We start from the raw sequence: 16,054 nt of genomic DNA on the forward strand, positions 1-16,054 counted from the left end.
TCTGTGTGTGTTTGGTGTAACAACAAATTAAATATCTGCAATAGGAAATAGTATATAGTCTCATTAACAGGTGAATAAACTGTGTCCTTGTAATACTTGCCTTATTAACTAAGCATCAGGACATGTTTTTGATCACCATCCAAACTGAATTTTCTTCTACATCATTCCTTTTTGTAAATAAACCAGTGTTTCCACTTTCACTTTGAGCAGATGTTCTGGCAAATGTACAAAAATCTGGCTCCAGAATGATATTTTCATTCTGCAGTGGAGTGTGCGCTGATGTAAACATCCTAGCAGATTAAAACTGTGTTCCGAACCAAGACTCAGACTTGGGACCTTTGCCTTTCGTGGTCAAGTGCTCTACCATCTGAGCTACCCAAGCATGACTCATGACCCGTACTCACAGCTTCAATTTTGCCAGTACCTCGTCTCCTACCTTCCAAACTTCACAGAAGCTCACTGTCTGAAGCAGCGTATCAGCTCTGAGTTTCAAGCACTCTGGAAACTGCATGAAGACCATGACAGACACAGCTCATTGACACACAATTAACCCATTTGTTGCACTCCAGGGTAGTTCTTACATTACACGCCCATTAAGAGAGGGCAGCATGGTTTATCATTTCTCAAGATATTTTATGAGATTTTGCTATTTTCCTCAAGACTTTCATGTGAGAAAGTCCTGATCCTGTTTGGAGTTGTGTTTATCATCACCATTTAGTTGTTGAGTGACACTGCAAAAGAAGGATTTTCATATAAACTGGATGGATCTTCAGGTGCTTTCAATATATAAAAAAAAAAACAAAAGCAAGATCTTTGTATGTTTAACTTAAACATGCCAATGTTCTACAGGAGATTTCTTCTTCTTCTTCTTCTTCTTCTTCTTCTTCTTCTTCTTTAGTTTTGACAGACTTCCAGCAGTTTCCAGTGCACTCTGAGTGCGACTTATGAAGTGATGGTTTAGCAGGTCACATTATTTAGTGTTTCCTTCTCAGAAACAGTATAAAAGGTTATCAGATACATATAAAAAATTCAATTCGAAAATAATTCTGCATCTTTATTACGACATCCATGTGACAATCAGCACCATCATCAATCCTGTATTTGGTGAATGAAACCATAATATCAGGAACACATTGTGTCTCATGTACCAAGTATACAATAGCAGGAATGAATTTTACACATACAAAAACTTTCAAAATATTTATCACCTCCTAACGTGTGTTGCACACAGCTCAGCAACACACACACTATAAACAGATTAAGTACACACCCATACCAGGAATGCAGTAGTTTGTGAAATGCTTAACTTATAAACATTGCAGACTCACATATTAGTCTTAACAATATGAGAAGCACCCAAAACCAATGTGCTAATTAACCCAAAATTGAAGATTTCACAATTCAGAATAACAATAGCCCCCCAAAAAAAATACAACCTACAATTGGTTGATTTTTGAATAACATGTTCGACAAATATGTAAAAAATATGGCCATTCAACTCATGCAACAAGCAGTACATAAGGATCTAAACAAGAGAAACACTGTAACCAAATTACTGACCGCAAGTGTCTCCCCCCCCCCCCCCCCCCACCTGCCCATGATCTCCCTACTGCTCAGCACCTTGTCTACAGATTGGGGGGTTGTTTTTCAGCATACATTTCCACTCACAATAAATAAACAATATGTGATATACATCAGTTTCATATATACATGTACAGCTACTTAACTGAGGTGCAACAATTCAGGTAATGTAAAAGTGAACACAGCTAACATAATTGTAATGAAACAACTATGAAGAATTAGAAGTGAACACAGTTAACATAATCGTAATGATACTACTATGAACAATTAGAAGTAACATATGACAGAGTACCGCTCAGAATATAAGAACCCATCTTCAGGGTACTAACTGAAAGAATGTTGCAAACACTTTTAACTGCTTGATAATTACACTGTCCAAATATAAAAACTACTTATATTTAAATCCTGGTTGCAACTCGTCACACTACACATGAATGGCAAACTTAACACTGTCTCAAATATTCTCTGTGGGGGCGCTGTTGTTTGAAATGCACAGTATGGCTCTGTACAGACAAAAAAACCACTCTCACATCTGATGACTCTGCAGCACCCACAACTTTGTCACACTAGTTCAAAGCAATCTTAGCTCAATTACTGTTCAGTTAGACATACACAAAAAATTGAAGGCATTCCAGCAGTGATCCAACTGACACCCAACATCTCAGAAGTTGACTTGTGGCCGGAAGTGCTTCTGCAGCTTGTTGTTTTGCATACCCAGTTTGGTGCTGTACTTTGCTTGCAGTCGTTTCATGTAATGTATATCCCGCGCTTTCCTGCAACATAAATAAAAAAAAATCTCAATTAATAAACCAGTATTTAATTGTAGTATGTGTTCAATGTTAATATGTTAATTCAATCTGGAAGTCCTGGCTGTAATATACAAATAATGAAAGAAGTAAATGCTACACTCACCACAAACATGCTAACAAACAAACATACGTATTCCTGGAGCACCAATCCCTTCTCCATACACACACCTTCCGTGTTTTCCTTGGTTACGCTGTTCTTCTCAAAGAATCAGCATGGTAGGACTGTATAGTGGCCTGCATGTTAAGACAGTTAACATGGTTCTAAGGGTGTGTGTGCAAAGGTAAAATTGCAAGTCTATAGTTGACACTTGTCAATTGTCTCACTGTAGGAAGTCTGCTAATGTTATATGGAGGAAAGGGATTTTATATTTCACAGGTTCTGGTTTCAGCTGGGAATGTGCCGATGCCAGGCACAGAGTAGAACTTGGCATCTGGTATGGTCATCACCGAAAAGCAGTGGAAGGCTGTATCGATGAGAAATTATAAGGATATACAGGTAATTAATATTTCTGTGGTGGTGGCAGTAAGCCACACATTTGTTTTTCTTACAATTTGAAATTTCTCAGAAAGCAGCATTTGGAGAGAAACAGACCTTACGAATGAAAGGGTGTAGCAATACAGAATTTAGACACTATCACCAAGAACTTCATCACCTACACCATGTATGGTATTGCACATAATAAATAATGATTTTATTGAAATAATATTTGTGTTTAATGGAAACTAAAATTGCGAGATTTGCTAAAATTTTGAAAGATGTGTGTGATTTCATAGCACATCGCTGAAATGCTCTTATAGAAAAGTATTTTGGTGTAAAAAGAGCAGGAATGAGTTATAAACTGTGCAAGTATAAAGAATACACTTGCCCGTCACCAGAAGATAACTAATAAAAATGCTGAAAACTTTTTATTTTGTAATAGAACTGCTAGAGCAGAAAGCAACAGTTCATCAATTTTGGTTGAGTGCTCAATTGAGTATCATTGTCAGTTGTGTGAGCAACCAAGAGTAACTAGGAACATCTGCAGCAGAGTTAAGGTCTCTCTTCTTGGAGGGCGGGGCAGGGGGGGGGGGGGGGGGGGCAGGGGGCTGTATAAGAGGATTAAGAAGTGCTGGTCCCGTGGATATTAAATCTCTGCAATACTACGAGTAGATCGATTAGTGGACCAAATGGCTGTTAAATAATAAGAAAAGTCTAAATATTTGTAATGTGGTGGGTGTATCTAAAGAATAAATAAATACAATATTTTCATAGGTCCGGAAACACACAAATCATTTATCAATTATGGGCAATAAGTGAGCTGACACAAGAATGCTGATACTCATCACTTCGCCAGTAGAACATGAATATCACACTTGTCAAAACGTGACCGTTTTTTTCAACACAATCTCGCAAATGGGATCCCGAGAGTCTCAGCAGAAACAATGCAAAATGGTGCAGTGGGAAGTTGCATTACTGGACTCTTATTTACGACAGCAGTTTATATTCGCATCTGGCCAAACAGATTTACGTTTTCTACGACCTCTGAGGCAGTTCCTTTAAAACAGCTCAGTCAATTTCCTTCCACAATTCAAACTAGTGCTCCACCTACAATGATCTCATTATAGATAAGATGTTACACCCTCACCTTCCTCCTCCCCATTGCCACTGACAGCACATCCTAGCTGTGTAGATGCTTCTTGTGTGCTCTTATTTACAGATGTTAAAGTTGAGGCCTCTATCTTGGCACTTAGTTCTGAATACTCTCCAAAACCAGTACAGATTAAACGGATTGAACTTTACAATGTACTATCATAGGTTGTCCACATATCACTTTTGTGTCACTAATTTGGTACCATCATCGAATTGTAAACTGAAACTTTATTTGGTCTTTCATTACCATCAGTGGTATTTACCTCAGTGGACCAAATGACACACAGGCAAGATTAGTGGAGGACTGTAGTCATTCATTTATTTATTTCACCTGTGGTTGACAATGTAGTTTCTAGAAAAGGATTTCAGAACTTAAGCATTTTTCATGACCATCAGTGATGCTGGCATTAGCAAAATATTCCACTGGAGCCAGCACATATAAACTGTTCATCTTCAAGCTGTAAATATTAATACCCCCGGTCTGATGTTCGTTGGCTGAGGTGGTCACAATTACTACTGGGTCTTCCTCTGGCAGTCCTACCATCTGTGGATGACGACATTTGGCTGTGTACGTGCCATAAAATGGAAGAGATTCTATTGCCACTTTTAGCTTGCAGTGGTCCAATTTGAGTGGAGCATTTCATTCCTTCAAACTCGTTAAATAAACATTTCATTAGTCAAGTCTTGACAAAGCATTTAGACACACTTGCTCTATCAAAAAAGTCCTGGGTTGAACTGATAGGTAAATTTCTTCAGTCAGTCAAAGTCATCATTCGCTTTTCATGCACAATCTGGTGGAACAGATCCTAGTGTAACTGTGCAGGTCCTGGAGTGATTGAAAAAGGACAAAGTTCACCATAAGAAAAGCTTGTGTTTTTGAAAGCCAGTTCTCCCTGCCAAGAAAAACACACTTTCTGTGTGCCCATCCTTTTAGTTTTGCAGTAGCCTATACATCTCATGCACAACAAACTATCAGCAATAGCTCTGCTCCAATAGCTGCCACCCATTCCATACCAAGAAGCCTCTTCCATAAAGCCCAGCCCCAATAGCTGTCACACCTGTAGTGACAAGCATCCCTCTCCAAATATACAAGCCTTCACAGACCAAAACTGCCCTCCCAGCCTCGTACAGAAAAAGATATCCTGTACCTTATTTCTCCAGTGACCGACCACCTCCTGAAGTCCCACTGTCCGGTCACAAAGGAGCGTTTCTCTTGTGACTCAGTACCCACCCAGGGCCTCAGCAACTGAATCACATTCGCCACAAAGGTTATGACTGCCCCTCTTCGTACCCTGAAATGAGGAATGTCCGACGTACTATCCTTCCCACCTCTCCTACATTGGTACTTCGCTGCCCACTGAATCTACAATATCCACTTCCATCCCTATTCTATTCTTCCACCCAACCCCTTACCTCAAGCCTCATATTTCTGTGACAGAAATAGATGTAAGGCCTATCCCACATATCCTACCACCACCACCACCACCACCACCACCACCACCACCACCTACTCCAGTCCAGTCTCAAGCATCACCTTTCTCATCAAACTCAGGGCTATCTGAGAAGGCTGTCATGTGATCTACTAAGCTGCAACCACTGTGCTGTGTTCTACATGGGCATGACAACTGACAAATTGTCTGTCTGCATAAACATCTTTCTTGTTGAGGATGAGTAAAACATTTCTCTATGCAAGGCACTCAAATAACACACTTATTATTTAACAGCTACGTGATTGTTTAATAATGATGATTCATATTAATGTACATGTAAAATGAAGGTATATTAAAATAAATTATTCATAGTCTTTTTGAGCATACGTTGTTATAATGATGAAATATTTTAACAGTTAACACTGGAAAGCCAAATGTGAATTTCAATCTAAGTTTATAAATCTAATAATGTAATAAACTGATTGTAACTAAATAAAAATAGTTATTTTACAACCTTATTTGGCTTTTGACATACTAAAAGTCCAAATCCCTACAGACTATGCACAAAGTACTGCACTTACCCAATAAAATACAATTTATTTTAATATGTTCTCACCGGAGCACCATCATGAAATTTGGCACACACCTTAACAAATAACGTACAAGTAACACACATTTTTCCAAAACAAATAAAAATTCTGATTTTTTACTTTCAAAATAATAAATAATTTCATCTGGGAAAATTCAGCAGTGTTTTGAATATCATTAATTAGCCCATACTTTTAACCCCCCCCCCCCCCCCCCATGAACCATGGACATTGCCATTGGTGGGGAGGCTTGCGTGCCTCAACGATGCAGATAGCCGTACCGTAGGTGCAACCACAACGGATGGGTATCTGTTGAGAGGCCAGACAAATGTGTGGTTCCTGAGAGGGGCAGCAGCCTTTTCAGTAGTTCAGGGCCAACAGTCTGGATGATGACTGATCTGGCCTTGTAACACTAACCAAAACAGCCTTGCTGTGCTGGTACTGCGAACGGCTGACAGCAAGGAGAAACTACAGCCGTAATTTTTCCCGAGGGCCTGCAGCTTTACTGTATGATTAAATGATGAAGACGTCCTCTTAGGTAAAATATTCCGGAGGTAAAATGGTCCCCCATTCGGGTCTCCGGGCTGGGACTACTCAGGAGGACATCGTTATCAGGAGAAAGAAAACTAGTGTTCTACGTAAAACTGAAGAAACTGCAAAAAAGGTGGGAATTTAAGGAGATGGGAGCTGGATAAACTGACTAAACCAGGGGTTGTACAGAGTTTCAGGGAGAGCATAAAGGAACAATTGACAGGAATGTGAGAAAGAAGTACAGTAGAAGAAGAATGGGTAGCTCTGAGGGATGAAATAGTGAAGGCAGCAGAGGATCAAGTAGGTAAAAAGATAAGGGCTAGTAGAAATCCTTGGGTAACAGAAGAAATACTGAATTTAATTGATGAAAGGAGAAAATATAAAAATGCAGTAAATGAAGCAGGCAAAAAGGAATACAAACGTCTCACAAATGAGATCGACAGGAAGTGCAAAATGGCTAGGCAGGCATGGCTAGAGGACAAATGTAAGGATGTAGAGGCTTATCTCACTATGGGTAAGATAGATACTGCATACAGGAAAATTAAAGAGACCTTTGGAGAAAAGAGAACCACTTGTATCAATATCAAGAGCTCAGATGGAAACCCAGTTCTAAGCAAAGAAGGGAAAGCAGAAAGGTGGAAGGAGTATATAGAGGGTCTATACGAGAGCAATGTACTTGAGAACAATAATATGGAAATGGAAGAGGATGTAGATGAAGATGAAATGGGAGATACGATACTGCATGAAGACTTTGACACAGCACTGAAAGACCTAAGTCGAAAGAAGGCCCCGGGAATAGACAACATTCCATTAGAACTACTGACAGCCTTGGGAGAGCCAGTCCTGACAAAACTCTACCATCTGGTGAACAAAATGTATGAGACAGGCGAAATACCCTCAGACTTCAAGAAGAATATAATAATTACAATCCCAAAGAAAGCAGGTGTTGACAGACGTGAAAATTACCGAACTATCAGTTTAATAAGTCACAGCTACAAAATACTAACACGAATTCTTTACAGACGAATGGAAAAACTGGTAGAAGCTGACCTCGGGGAAGATGAGTTTGAATTCCGTAGAAATATTGGAACACATGAGGCAATACTGACCTTATGACTTATCTTAGAAGAAAGATTAAAGAAAGGTAAACGTACATTTCTAGCATTTGTAGACTTAGAGAAAGCTTTCGACAATGTTGACTGGAATACTCTCTTTCAAATTCTAAAGGTGGCAGGTGTATAATACAGGGAGCGAAAGGCTATTTACAATTTGAACAGAAACCGGATGGCAGTTATAAGAGTCGAGGGACATGAAAGGGAAGCAGTAGTGGTGAAGGGAGTGAGACAGGGTTGTAGCCTCTTCCCGATGTTATTCAATCCGTATATTGAGCAAGCAGTAAAGGAAACAAAAGAAAAATTCGGAGTAGGTATTAAAATCCATGGAGAAGAAATAAAAACTTTGAGGTTCGCCGATGACATTGTAATTCTGTCAGAGACAGCAATGGACTTGGAAGAGCAGCTGAATGGAATGGACAGTGTCTTGAAAGGAGGATATAAGATGAACATCAACAAAAGCAAAACGAGGATAATGGAATGTAATCGAATTAAGTCGGGTGATGCTGCTGGAATTAGATTAGGAAATGAGACACTTAAAGTAGTAAAGGAGTTTTGCTATTTGGGGAGCAAAATAACTGATGATGGTCGAAATAGAGAAGATATAAAATGTAGACTGGCAATGGCAAGGAAAGCGTTTCTGAAGAAGAGAAATTTGTTAACATCGAGTATAGGTTTAAGTGTCAGGAAGTCGTTTCTGAAAGTATTTGTATGGAGTGTAGCCACATATGGAAGTGAAACATGGCCGATAAATAGTTTGGACAAGAAGACGATAGAAGCATTCAAAATGTGGTGCTACAGAAGAATTACATTAGATGGGTAGATCACATAACTAATGAGGAAGTATTGAATAGGATTGGGGAGAAGAGAAGTTTGTGGCACAACTTGACCAGAAGAAGGGATCGGTTGGTAGGACATGTTCTGAGGCATCAAGGGATCACCAATTTAGTATTGGAGGGCAGCGTGGAGGGTAAAAATCGTAGAGGGAGACCAAGAGATGAATACACTAAGCAGATTCAGAAAGATGTAGGTTGCAGTAAATACTGGGAGATGATGAAGCTTGCACAGGATAGGGAAGCATGGAGAGCTGCATCAAACCAGTCTCAGGATTGAAGACCACAACAACAACAACAACTTCATTGTAGCTGCCTAGCTTTCACAGTGGTTGTTCAGTGAGTATGCTCTGTCATAATTCATTTGTCTGATTCAGTGGTGATGACTGCTATGTTGTGAATTTTTCGTGTGTTTGTCTCTATATATCCAGAATTACATAAGATAAGTGCAACAGCAGGAACTATTTCAAGGAATAATATTGGTTGAATAAATGTATGTGATAGTATAGTGTGCATAATATGTGCTGGCATGTATTTGAATTTTTATGAGTATTCTGCATCGAAACGACCAAAATTTCGAAGGAAAGCTTACAGTAAGGCTTGATGAAGAAATAGATGAAAATGAATCTGACAGTGATTCTGGTTCCAGCAAAGGAATTGATGGTGTAGAGATTGATGAAATAGTAATGACTCACTCAGATCGTAAAGATCTGGCCAAATACTGACAGACAATTTTGTTCTCAACAAACTGGATGGAAATAGAAGCATCTTGAATCTGAAAATTCTAATGAATCCACATGTGAAAGTGAAGAAGATGATGGAATTTCCTCAATGTCAAGAAGTGAAAATTTTGTGTTGCCACCATGAAATGATCTAAAAGGTAAGAACAATCAGTGCTGGTCCGCAATATCTGACAGTCGCTCAAGTTGTCGCAAACAAAGCAAAAACATTATCCAGGCATCAATTAGACACGCTATGACAAAGAAGGGTACTTAGGAGGATTTCCCCCCCCCCCCCCCCCCCCCCCCCCAGCTGAGATGGTAAACGCTATAGTGACACATACCAATGAAGAAATACACTGGTAGAAATAAAGATACAAAACAGCATCACACACAAAAACACAAACTCAAACCTGCATAGCAGAGATAAATGCTATTCTCGGAATACTTGTAATAACAGCAGCTTTGAAAATCTGTCTGTAAGAAAAATGTTCAATAAAGCGTATGCAGTCCCCTGTGCAAAGCCACAATGTGTTTCGAAAGGTTTGAATTTTTAGTCTCATGCTTGAAATTTGATAAAAAAAGAACCTTATCAAGCTGGAAGAAAAACCAATTATTTTGCACCAACATGCAAAATTTGGGAACAGTTTGCTCATAAATGCAGAACCTGTTATAAGCCAGGCCCATTTGTTACTGTAGATGAGCAACTGCTGGGTTTTCATGGACAATGTCCTTTCTGCATGTATCTCCCAAATAAACCAAATAAATATGGGATCAAAATAGTAATGGCCTGTGACACAAAAACAAAGTACATGGTTGATGCGTCTCCTTACTTAGGGGAATGCACAGAAACAAATGGAATGCTTCTCGGGGAATTTTATGTAGAGGAAACGACCAAGACTCTTCGAAGGTCAAATAGAAACATCACGGTAGACAACTGGTTTAATTCAGTGAAACTGGCAGATGATGTTTTGAAAGATAAACTCACACTGGTTGGCACTATTTGCTCCAACCTGAAATACTGTCTGAGCTGCTGTCCACATCTCATGCACAACAAAAGCTAGGTGCATTTCACTTAATTCAGTTTGAAGAAAGTGAAACTTTGAATCTGTAACCCCATACACAATCTCACAGTGCACACAGCACATTCCAACGAAGTCCAAATTGGACAGCACTCAAGACATTTCCAAGCTGACTGTTAAAGTGACTAGCACACAAAAACTACGTTTTCAGCACGCAAACTGTAAAGTGTGTAACTGTGGCCTCTTGCAAATCACTGGAACCTACAAACATTAACAATATCCACTCCTCCCACATACCATGTTCGTGCACAAATAAAAAGCTAATTTACATACTTTTACCACCAAAACTAAGCAGGATGTCAGTTTTAAGCTCTGATTTATTCAGATGCATCCTAATCCCTCTCTTCCTTTTCCTTATATTGTATTATATATCGGATTTTTCCCACATATTTCTGTGAACTTTTCTTGAACAGATTTTACATTACTTATGTACTTCTTGTGTTTTCACCTTCCACCATAGAGCCTTGCTCCTTCCATCTATGTCAATACAGAAAAGTTTCCTTATCCCTAGCCAGAACCCAGCCCCACTATTGTTCCTGCGTTGTTATCTGGCTCGTGGAATCTCCACAAATGGCCTACCATCAAATTACCCACCTCTTACTGCAATCTCTCCTTCCAGAAAGGCCCCCATCTGTTCATATTCTGCCAGTCCTTAGCCCTCAGCAACATAGTCCAGCAAAACTATGCAAATAAAGCTCAAACCCCCTTGCAACACCTCCATTTCATCTGCAAAATTCTCCTGCTCTACAACCCCAAATTTCTGTATCTCATCTCTCATACTGAAACTCTTGCCCTCAAGGAACCAGAGCAACATGCACAATGACACCTCAAAAAACCCTCTTTCCTCTTCACCACCAACTCCTGCCTTGAGCTACCACTATCCACCAACTGTACAACAGCCTCCACACCTCCTGCACATCCCCTCACATCCAAAAGCCTTAGTAATTCTTCCCAAAGGCCTTACCTTTTGTTCCACTCCAAATCATTGTGGACTTGTTAAATATCTCCTCTCCTCGTCCTGGTCCCTACAGTGGAAACACTTTTTCGCCAGCAACCCTACCCAATCAGACTCAACCCAAAACCAATTCTGGATTCTACCTGACTCAGTACACTCCTCCATTCAACTGTGACCCACCCTCACTGCCCCCAAATCATACCCTGTTAACATTACAAAATTTCTTAACCTCAACCCTTGCCTCGCCATCATTCTCCAAATCCTTCAACATGCATGCTAACCTTATATCCGCAGAAAGAACCGTAATCCACCACCTAAAAACTGATCGTGGTCGATAATCCTGCTTGCTGATGAAGGCTCCACCTTCAATCCCTGCTACAGTGACCCCTTTCCAGGAATCTAACAGAATCTCCAGTCTCTCCTCAAATCCTTTGGTGCATCTCATAACGTCTCTTCTGTGTCTCTCCCTCTCTTCACTCCTACCACTCCCTCCACTCCTACCTCCTACATGTTTCCTAACATCCATAAACCCAACCACTCAATACACCCCATTTTTGGTAGGTTACTTTGCTCCCACTGACAGAATGTCTGCTCTTGTAGACCAATACCTTCAGCCCATCAATCACAACATTACCTCCCATATACAAGACACTAACCATTTCCTTCATAGCACCCTGCTTGTCACTGCTGATGCCATCTCCCCTTATCTAACATCCCTAATGCCGATGGCCTTGCCACTATTGAGCACTATCTTTCCTGGTCACCAAGACCAACTATATCCTCACCCACAATTACTTCACCTTCGAAGGCATCACCTACAAGCAAATTTGTGGTGCAGCAATAGGTAACCACATGGTGCACACCAACCAATTCAAGGGACAGCTAGACGAATCCTTCCTAACCACCCAGAGTCCCAAACCCCTCACCTCATTCTAATTCACTGATGATATCTTTGTGATCTTGATAAAGGATGAGGACACACTATCCACATTTCTCCAGAACCTTAACACCTTCCGCCTTTGCTTAACCGGGTTCTCCTCACCCCAACAAGCCATCTTCCTTGTATAGACCTCTCAAAGATGGCTACATCAGTACCTCCCTCAATATCAAACCTACCAACTATCAGCAATAGCTCTGCTCCAATAGCTGCCACCCATTCCATACCAAGAAGCCTCTTCCATAAAGCCCAGCCCCAATAGCTGTCACACCTGTAGTGACAAGCATCCCTCTCCAAATATACAAGCCTTCACAGACCAAAACTGCCCTCCCAGCCTCGTACAGAAAAAGATATCCTGTACCTTATTTCTCCAGTGACCGACCACCTCCTGAAGTCCCACTGTCCGGTCACAAAGGAGCGTTTCTCTTGTGACTCAGTACCCACCCAGGGCCTCAGCAACTGAATCACATTCGCCACAAAGGTTATGACTGCCCCTCTTCGTACCCTGAAATGAGGAATGTCCGACGTACTATCCTTCCCACCTCTCCTACATTGGTACTTCGCTGCCCACTGAATCTACAATATCCACTTCCATCCCTATTCTATTCTTCCACCCAACCCCTTACCTCAAGCCTCATATTTCTGTGACAGAAATAGATGTAAGGCCTATCCCACATATCCTACCACCACCACCACCACCACCACCACCACCACCTACTCCAGTCCAGTCTCAAGCATCACCTTTCTCATCAAACTCAGGGCTATCTGAGAAGGCTGTCATGTGATCTACTAAGCTGCAACCACTGTGCTGTGTTCTACATGGGCATGACAACTGACAAATTGTCTGTCTGCATAAACATCTTTCTTGTTGAGGATGAGTAAAACATTTCTCTATGCAAGGCACTCAAATAACACACTTATTATTTAACAGCTACGTGATTGTTTAATAATGATGATTCATATTAATGTACATGTAAAATGAAGGTATATTAAAATAAATTATTCATAGTCTTTTTGAGCATACGTTGTTATAATGATGAAATATTTTAACAGTTAACACTGGAAAGCCAAATGTGAATTTCAATCTAAGTTTATAAATCTAATAATGTAATAAACTGATTGTAACTAAATAAAAATAGTTATTTTACAACCTTATTTGGCTTTTGACATACTAAAAGTCCAAATCCCTACAGACTATGCACAAAGTACTGCACTTACCCAATAAAATACAATTTATTTTAATATGTTCTCACCGGAGCACCATCATGAAATTTGGCACACACCTTAACAAATAACGTACAAGTAACACACATTTTTCCAAAACAAATAAAAATTCTGATTTTTTACTTTCAAAATAATAAATAATTTCATCTGGGAAAATTCAGCAGTGTTTTGAATATCATTAATTAGCCCATACTTTTAACCCCCCCCCCCCCCCCCATGAACCATGGACATTGCCATTGGTGGGGAGGCTTGCGTGCCTCAACGATGCAGATAGCCGTACCGTAGGTGCAACCACAACGGATGGGTATCTGTTGAGAGGCCAGACAAATGTGTGGTTCCTGAGAGGGGCAGCAGCCTTTTCAGTAGTTCAGGGCCAACAGTCTGGATGATGACTGATCTGGCCTTGTAACACTAACCAAAACAGCCTTGCTGTGCTGGTACTGCGAACGGCTGACAGCAAGGAGAAACTACAGCCGTAATTTTTCCCGAGGGCCTGCAGCTTTACTGTATGATTAAATGATGAAGACGTCCTCTTAGGTAAAATATTCCGGAGGTAAAATGGTCCCCCATTCGGGTCTCCGGGCTGGGACTACTCAGGAGGACATCGTTATCAGGAGAAAGAAAACTAGTGTTCTACGTAAAACTGAAGAAACTGCAAAAAAGGTGGGAATTTAAGGAGATGGGAGCTGGATAAACTGACTAAACCAGGGGTTGTACAGAGTTTCAGGGAGAGCATAAAGGAACAATTGACAGGAATGTGAGAAAGAAGTACAGTAGAAGAAGAATGGGTAGCTCTGAGGGATGAAATAGTGAAGGCAGCAGAGGATCAAGTAGGTAAAAAGATAAGGGCTAGTAGAAATCCTTGGGTAACAGAAGAAATACTGAATTTAATTGATGAAAGGAGAAAATATAAAAATGCAGTAAATGAAGCAGGCAAAAAGGAATACAAACGTCTCACAAATGAGATCGACAGGAAGTGCAAAATGGCTAGGCAGGCATGGCTAGAGGACAAATGTAAGGATGTAGAGGCTTATCTCACTATGGGTAAGATAGATACTGCATACAGGAAAATTAAAGAGACCTTTGGAGAAAAGAGAACCACTTGTATCAATATCAAGAGCTCAGATGGAAACCCAGTTCTAAGCAAAGAAGGGAAAGCAGAAAGGTGGAAGGAGTATATAGAGGGTCTATACGAGAGCAATGTACTTGAGAACAATAATATGGAAATGGAAGAGGATGTAGATGAAGATGAAATGGGAGATACGATACTGCATGAAGACTTTGACACAGCACTGAAAGACCTAAGTCGAAAGAAGGCCCCGGGAATAGACAACATTCCATTAGAACTACTGACAGCCTTGGGAGAGCCAGTCCTGACAAAACTCTACCATCTGGTGAACAAAATGTATGAGACAGGCGAAATACCCTCAGACTTCAAGAAGAATATAATAATTACAATCCCAAAGAAAGCAGGTGTTGACAGACGTGAAAATTACCGAACTATCAGTTTAATAAGTCACAGCTACAAAATACTAACACGAATTCTTTACAGACGAATGGAAAAACTGGTAGAAGCTGACCTCGGGGAAGATGAGTTTGAATTCCGTAGAAATATTGGAACACATGAGGCAATACTGACCTTATGACTTATCTTAGAAGAAAGATTAAAGAAAGGTAAACGTACATTTCTAGCATTTGTAGACTTAGAGAAAGCTTTCGACAATGTTGACTGGAATACTCTCTTTCAAATTCTAAAGGTGGCAGGTGTATAATACAGGGAGCGAAAGGCTATTTACAATTTGAACAGAAACCGGATGGCAGTTATAAGAGTCGAGGGACATGAAAGGGAAGCAGTAGTGGTGAAGGGAGTGAGACAGGGTTGTAGCCTCTTCCCGATGTTATTCAATCCGTATATTGAGCAAGCAGTAAAGGAAACAAAAGAAAAATTCGGAGTAGGTATTAAAATCCATGGAGAAGAAATAAAAACTTTGAGGTTCGCCGATGACATTGTAATTCTGTCAGAGACAGCAATGGACTTGGAAGAGCAGCTGAATGGAATGGACCGTGTCTTGAAAGGAGGATATAAGATGAACATCAACAAAAGCAAAACGAGGATAATGGAATGTAATCGAATTAAGTCGGGTGATGCTGCTGGAATTAGATTAGGAAATGAGACACTTAAAGTAGTAAAGGAGTTTTGCTATTTGGGGAGCAAAATAACTGATGATGGTCGAAATAGAGAAGATATAAAATGTAGACTGGCAATGGCAAGGAAAGCGTTTCTGAAGAAGAGAAATTTGTTAACATCGAGTATAGGTTTAAGTGTCAGGAAGTCGTTTCTGAAAGTATTTGTATGGAGTGTAGCCACATATGGAAGTGAAACATGGCCGATAAATAGTTTGGACAAGAAGACGATAGAAGCATTCAAAATGTGGTGCTACAGAAGAATTACATTAGATGGGTAGATCACATAACTAATGAGGAAGTATTGAATAGGATTGGGGAGAAGAGAAGTTTGTGGCACAACTTGACCAGAAGAAGGGATCGGTTGGTAGGACATGTTCTGAGGCATCAAGGGATCACCAATTTAGTATTGGAGGGCAGCGTGGAGGGTAAAAATCGTA

The 16,054-nt window shown here is 40.2% G+C and overlaps 1 protein-coding gene across 1 annotated transcript in view; it reads right to left on the reverse strand.

Annotated features, from left to right (window-relative positions):
- Positions 1-1,033: 1,033 nt before the first annotated feature.
- LOC124716936 (zinc finger protein 622) overlaps positions 1,034-16,054 on the reverse strand; it is a 31,055-nt gene continuing 16,034 nt past the window's right edge. Inside the window, exon 3 of the mRNA XM_047243516.1 lies at positions 1,034-2,354. Coding sequence (XP_047099472.1) covers positions 2,243-2,354 — 112 coding nt within the window. The 3' untranslated portion in view covers positions 1,034-2,242. The remainder of the gene's footprint in view (positions 2,355-16,054) is intronic.

Source organism: Schistocerca piceifrons, chromosome 9, assembly GCF_021461385.2.
Source record: "Schistocerca piceifrons isolate TAMUIC-IGC-003096 chromosome 9, iqSchPice1.1, whole genome shotgun sequence".
NCBI classification, from domain to species: domain Eukaryota; kingdom Metazoa; phylum Arthropoda; class Insecta; order Orthoptera; family Acrididae; genus Schistocerca; species Schistocerca piceifrons.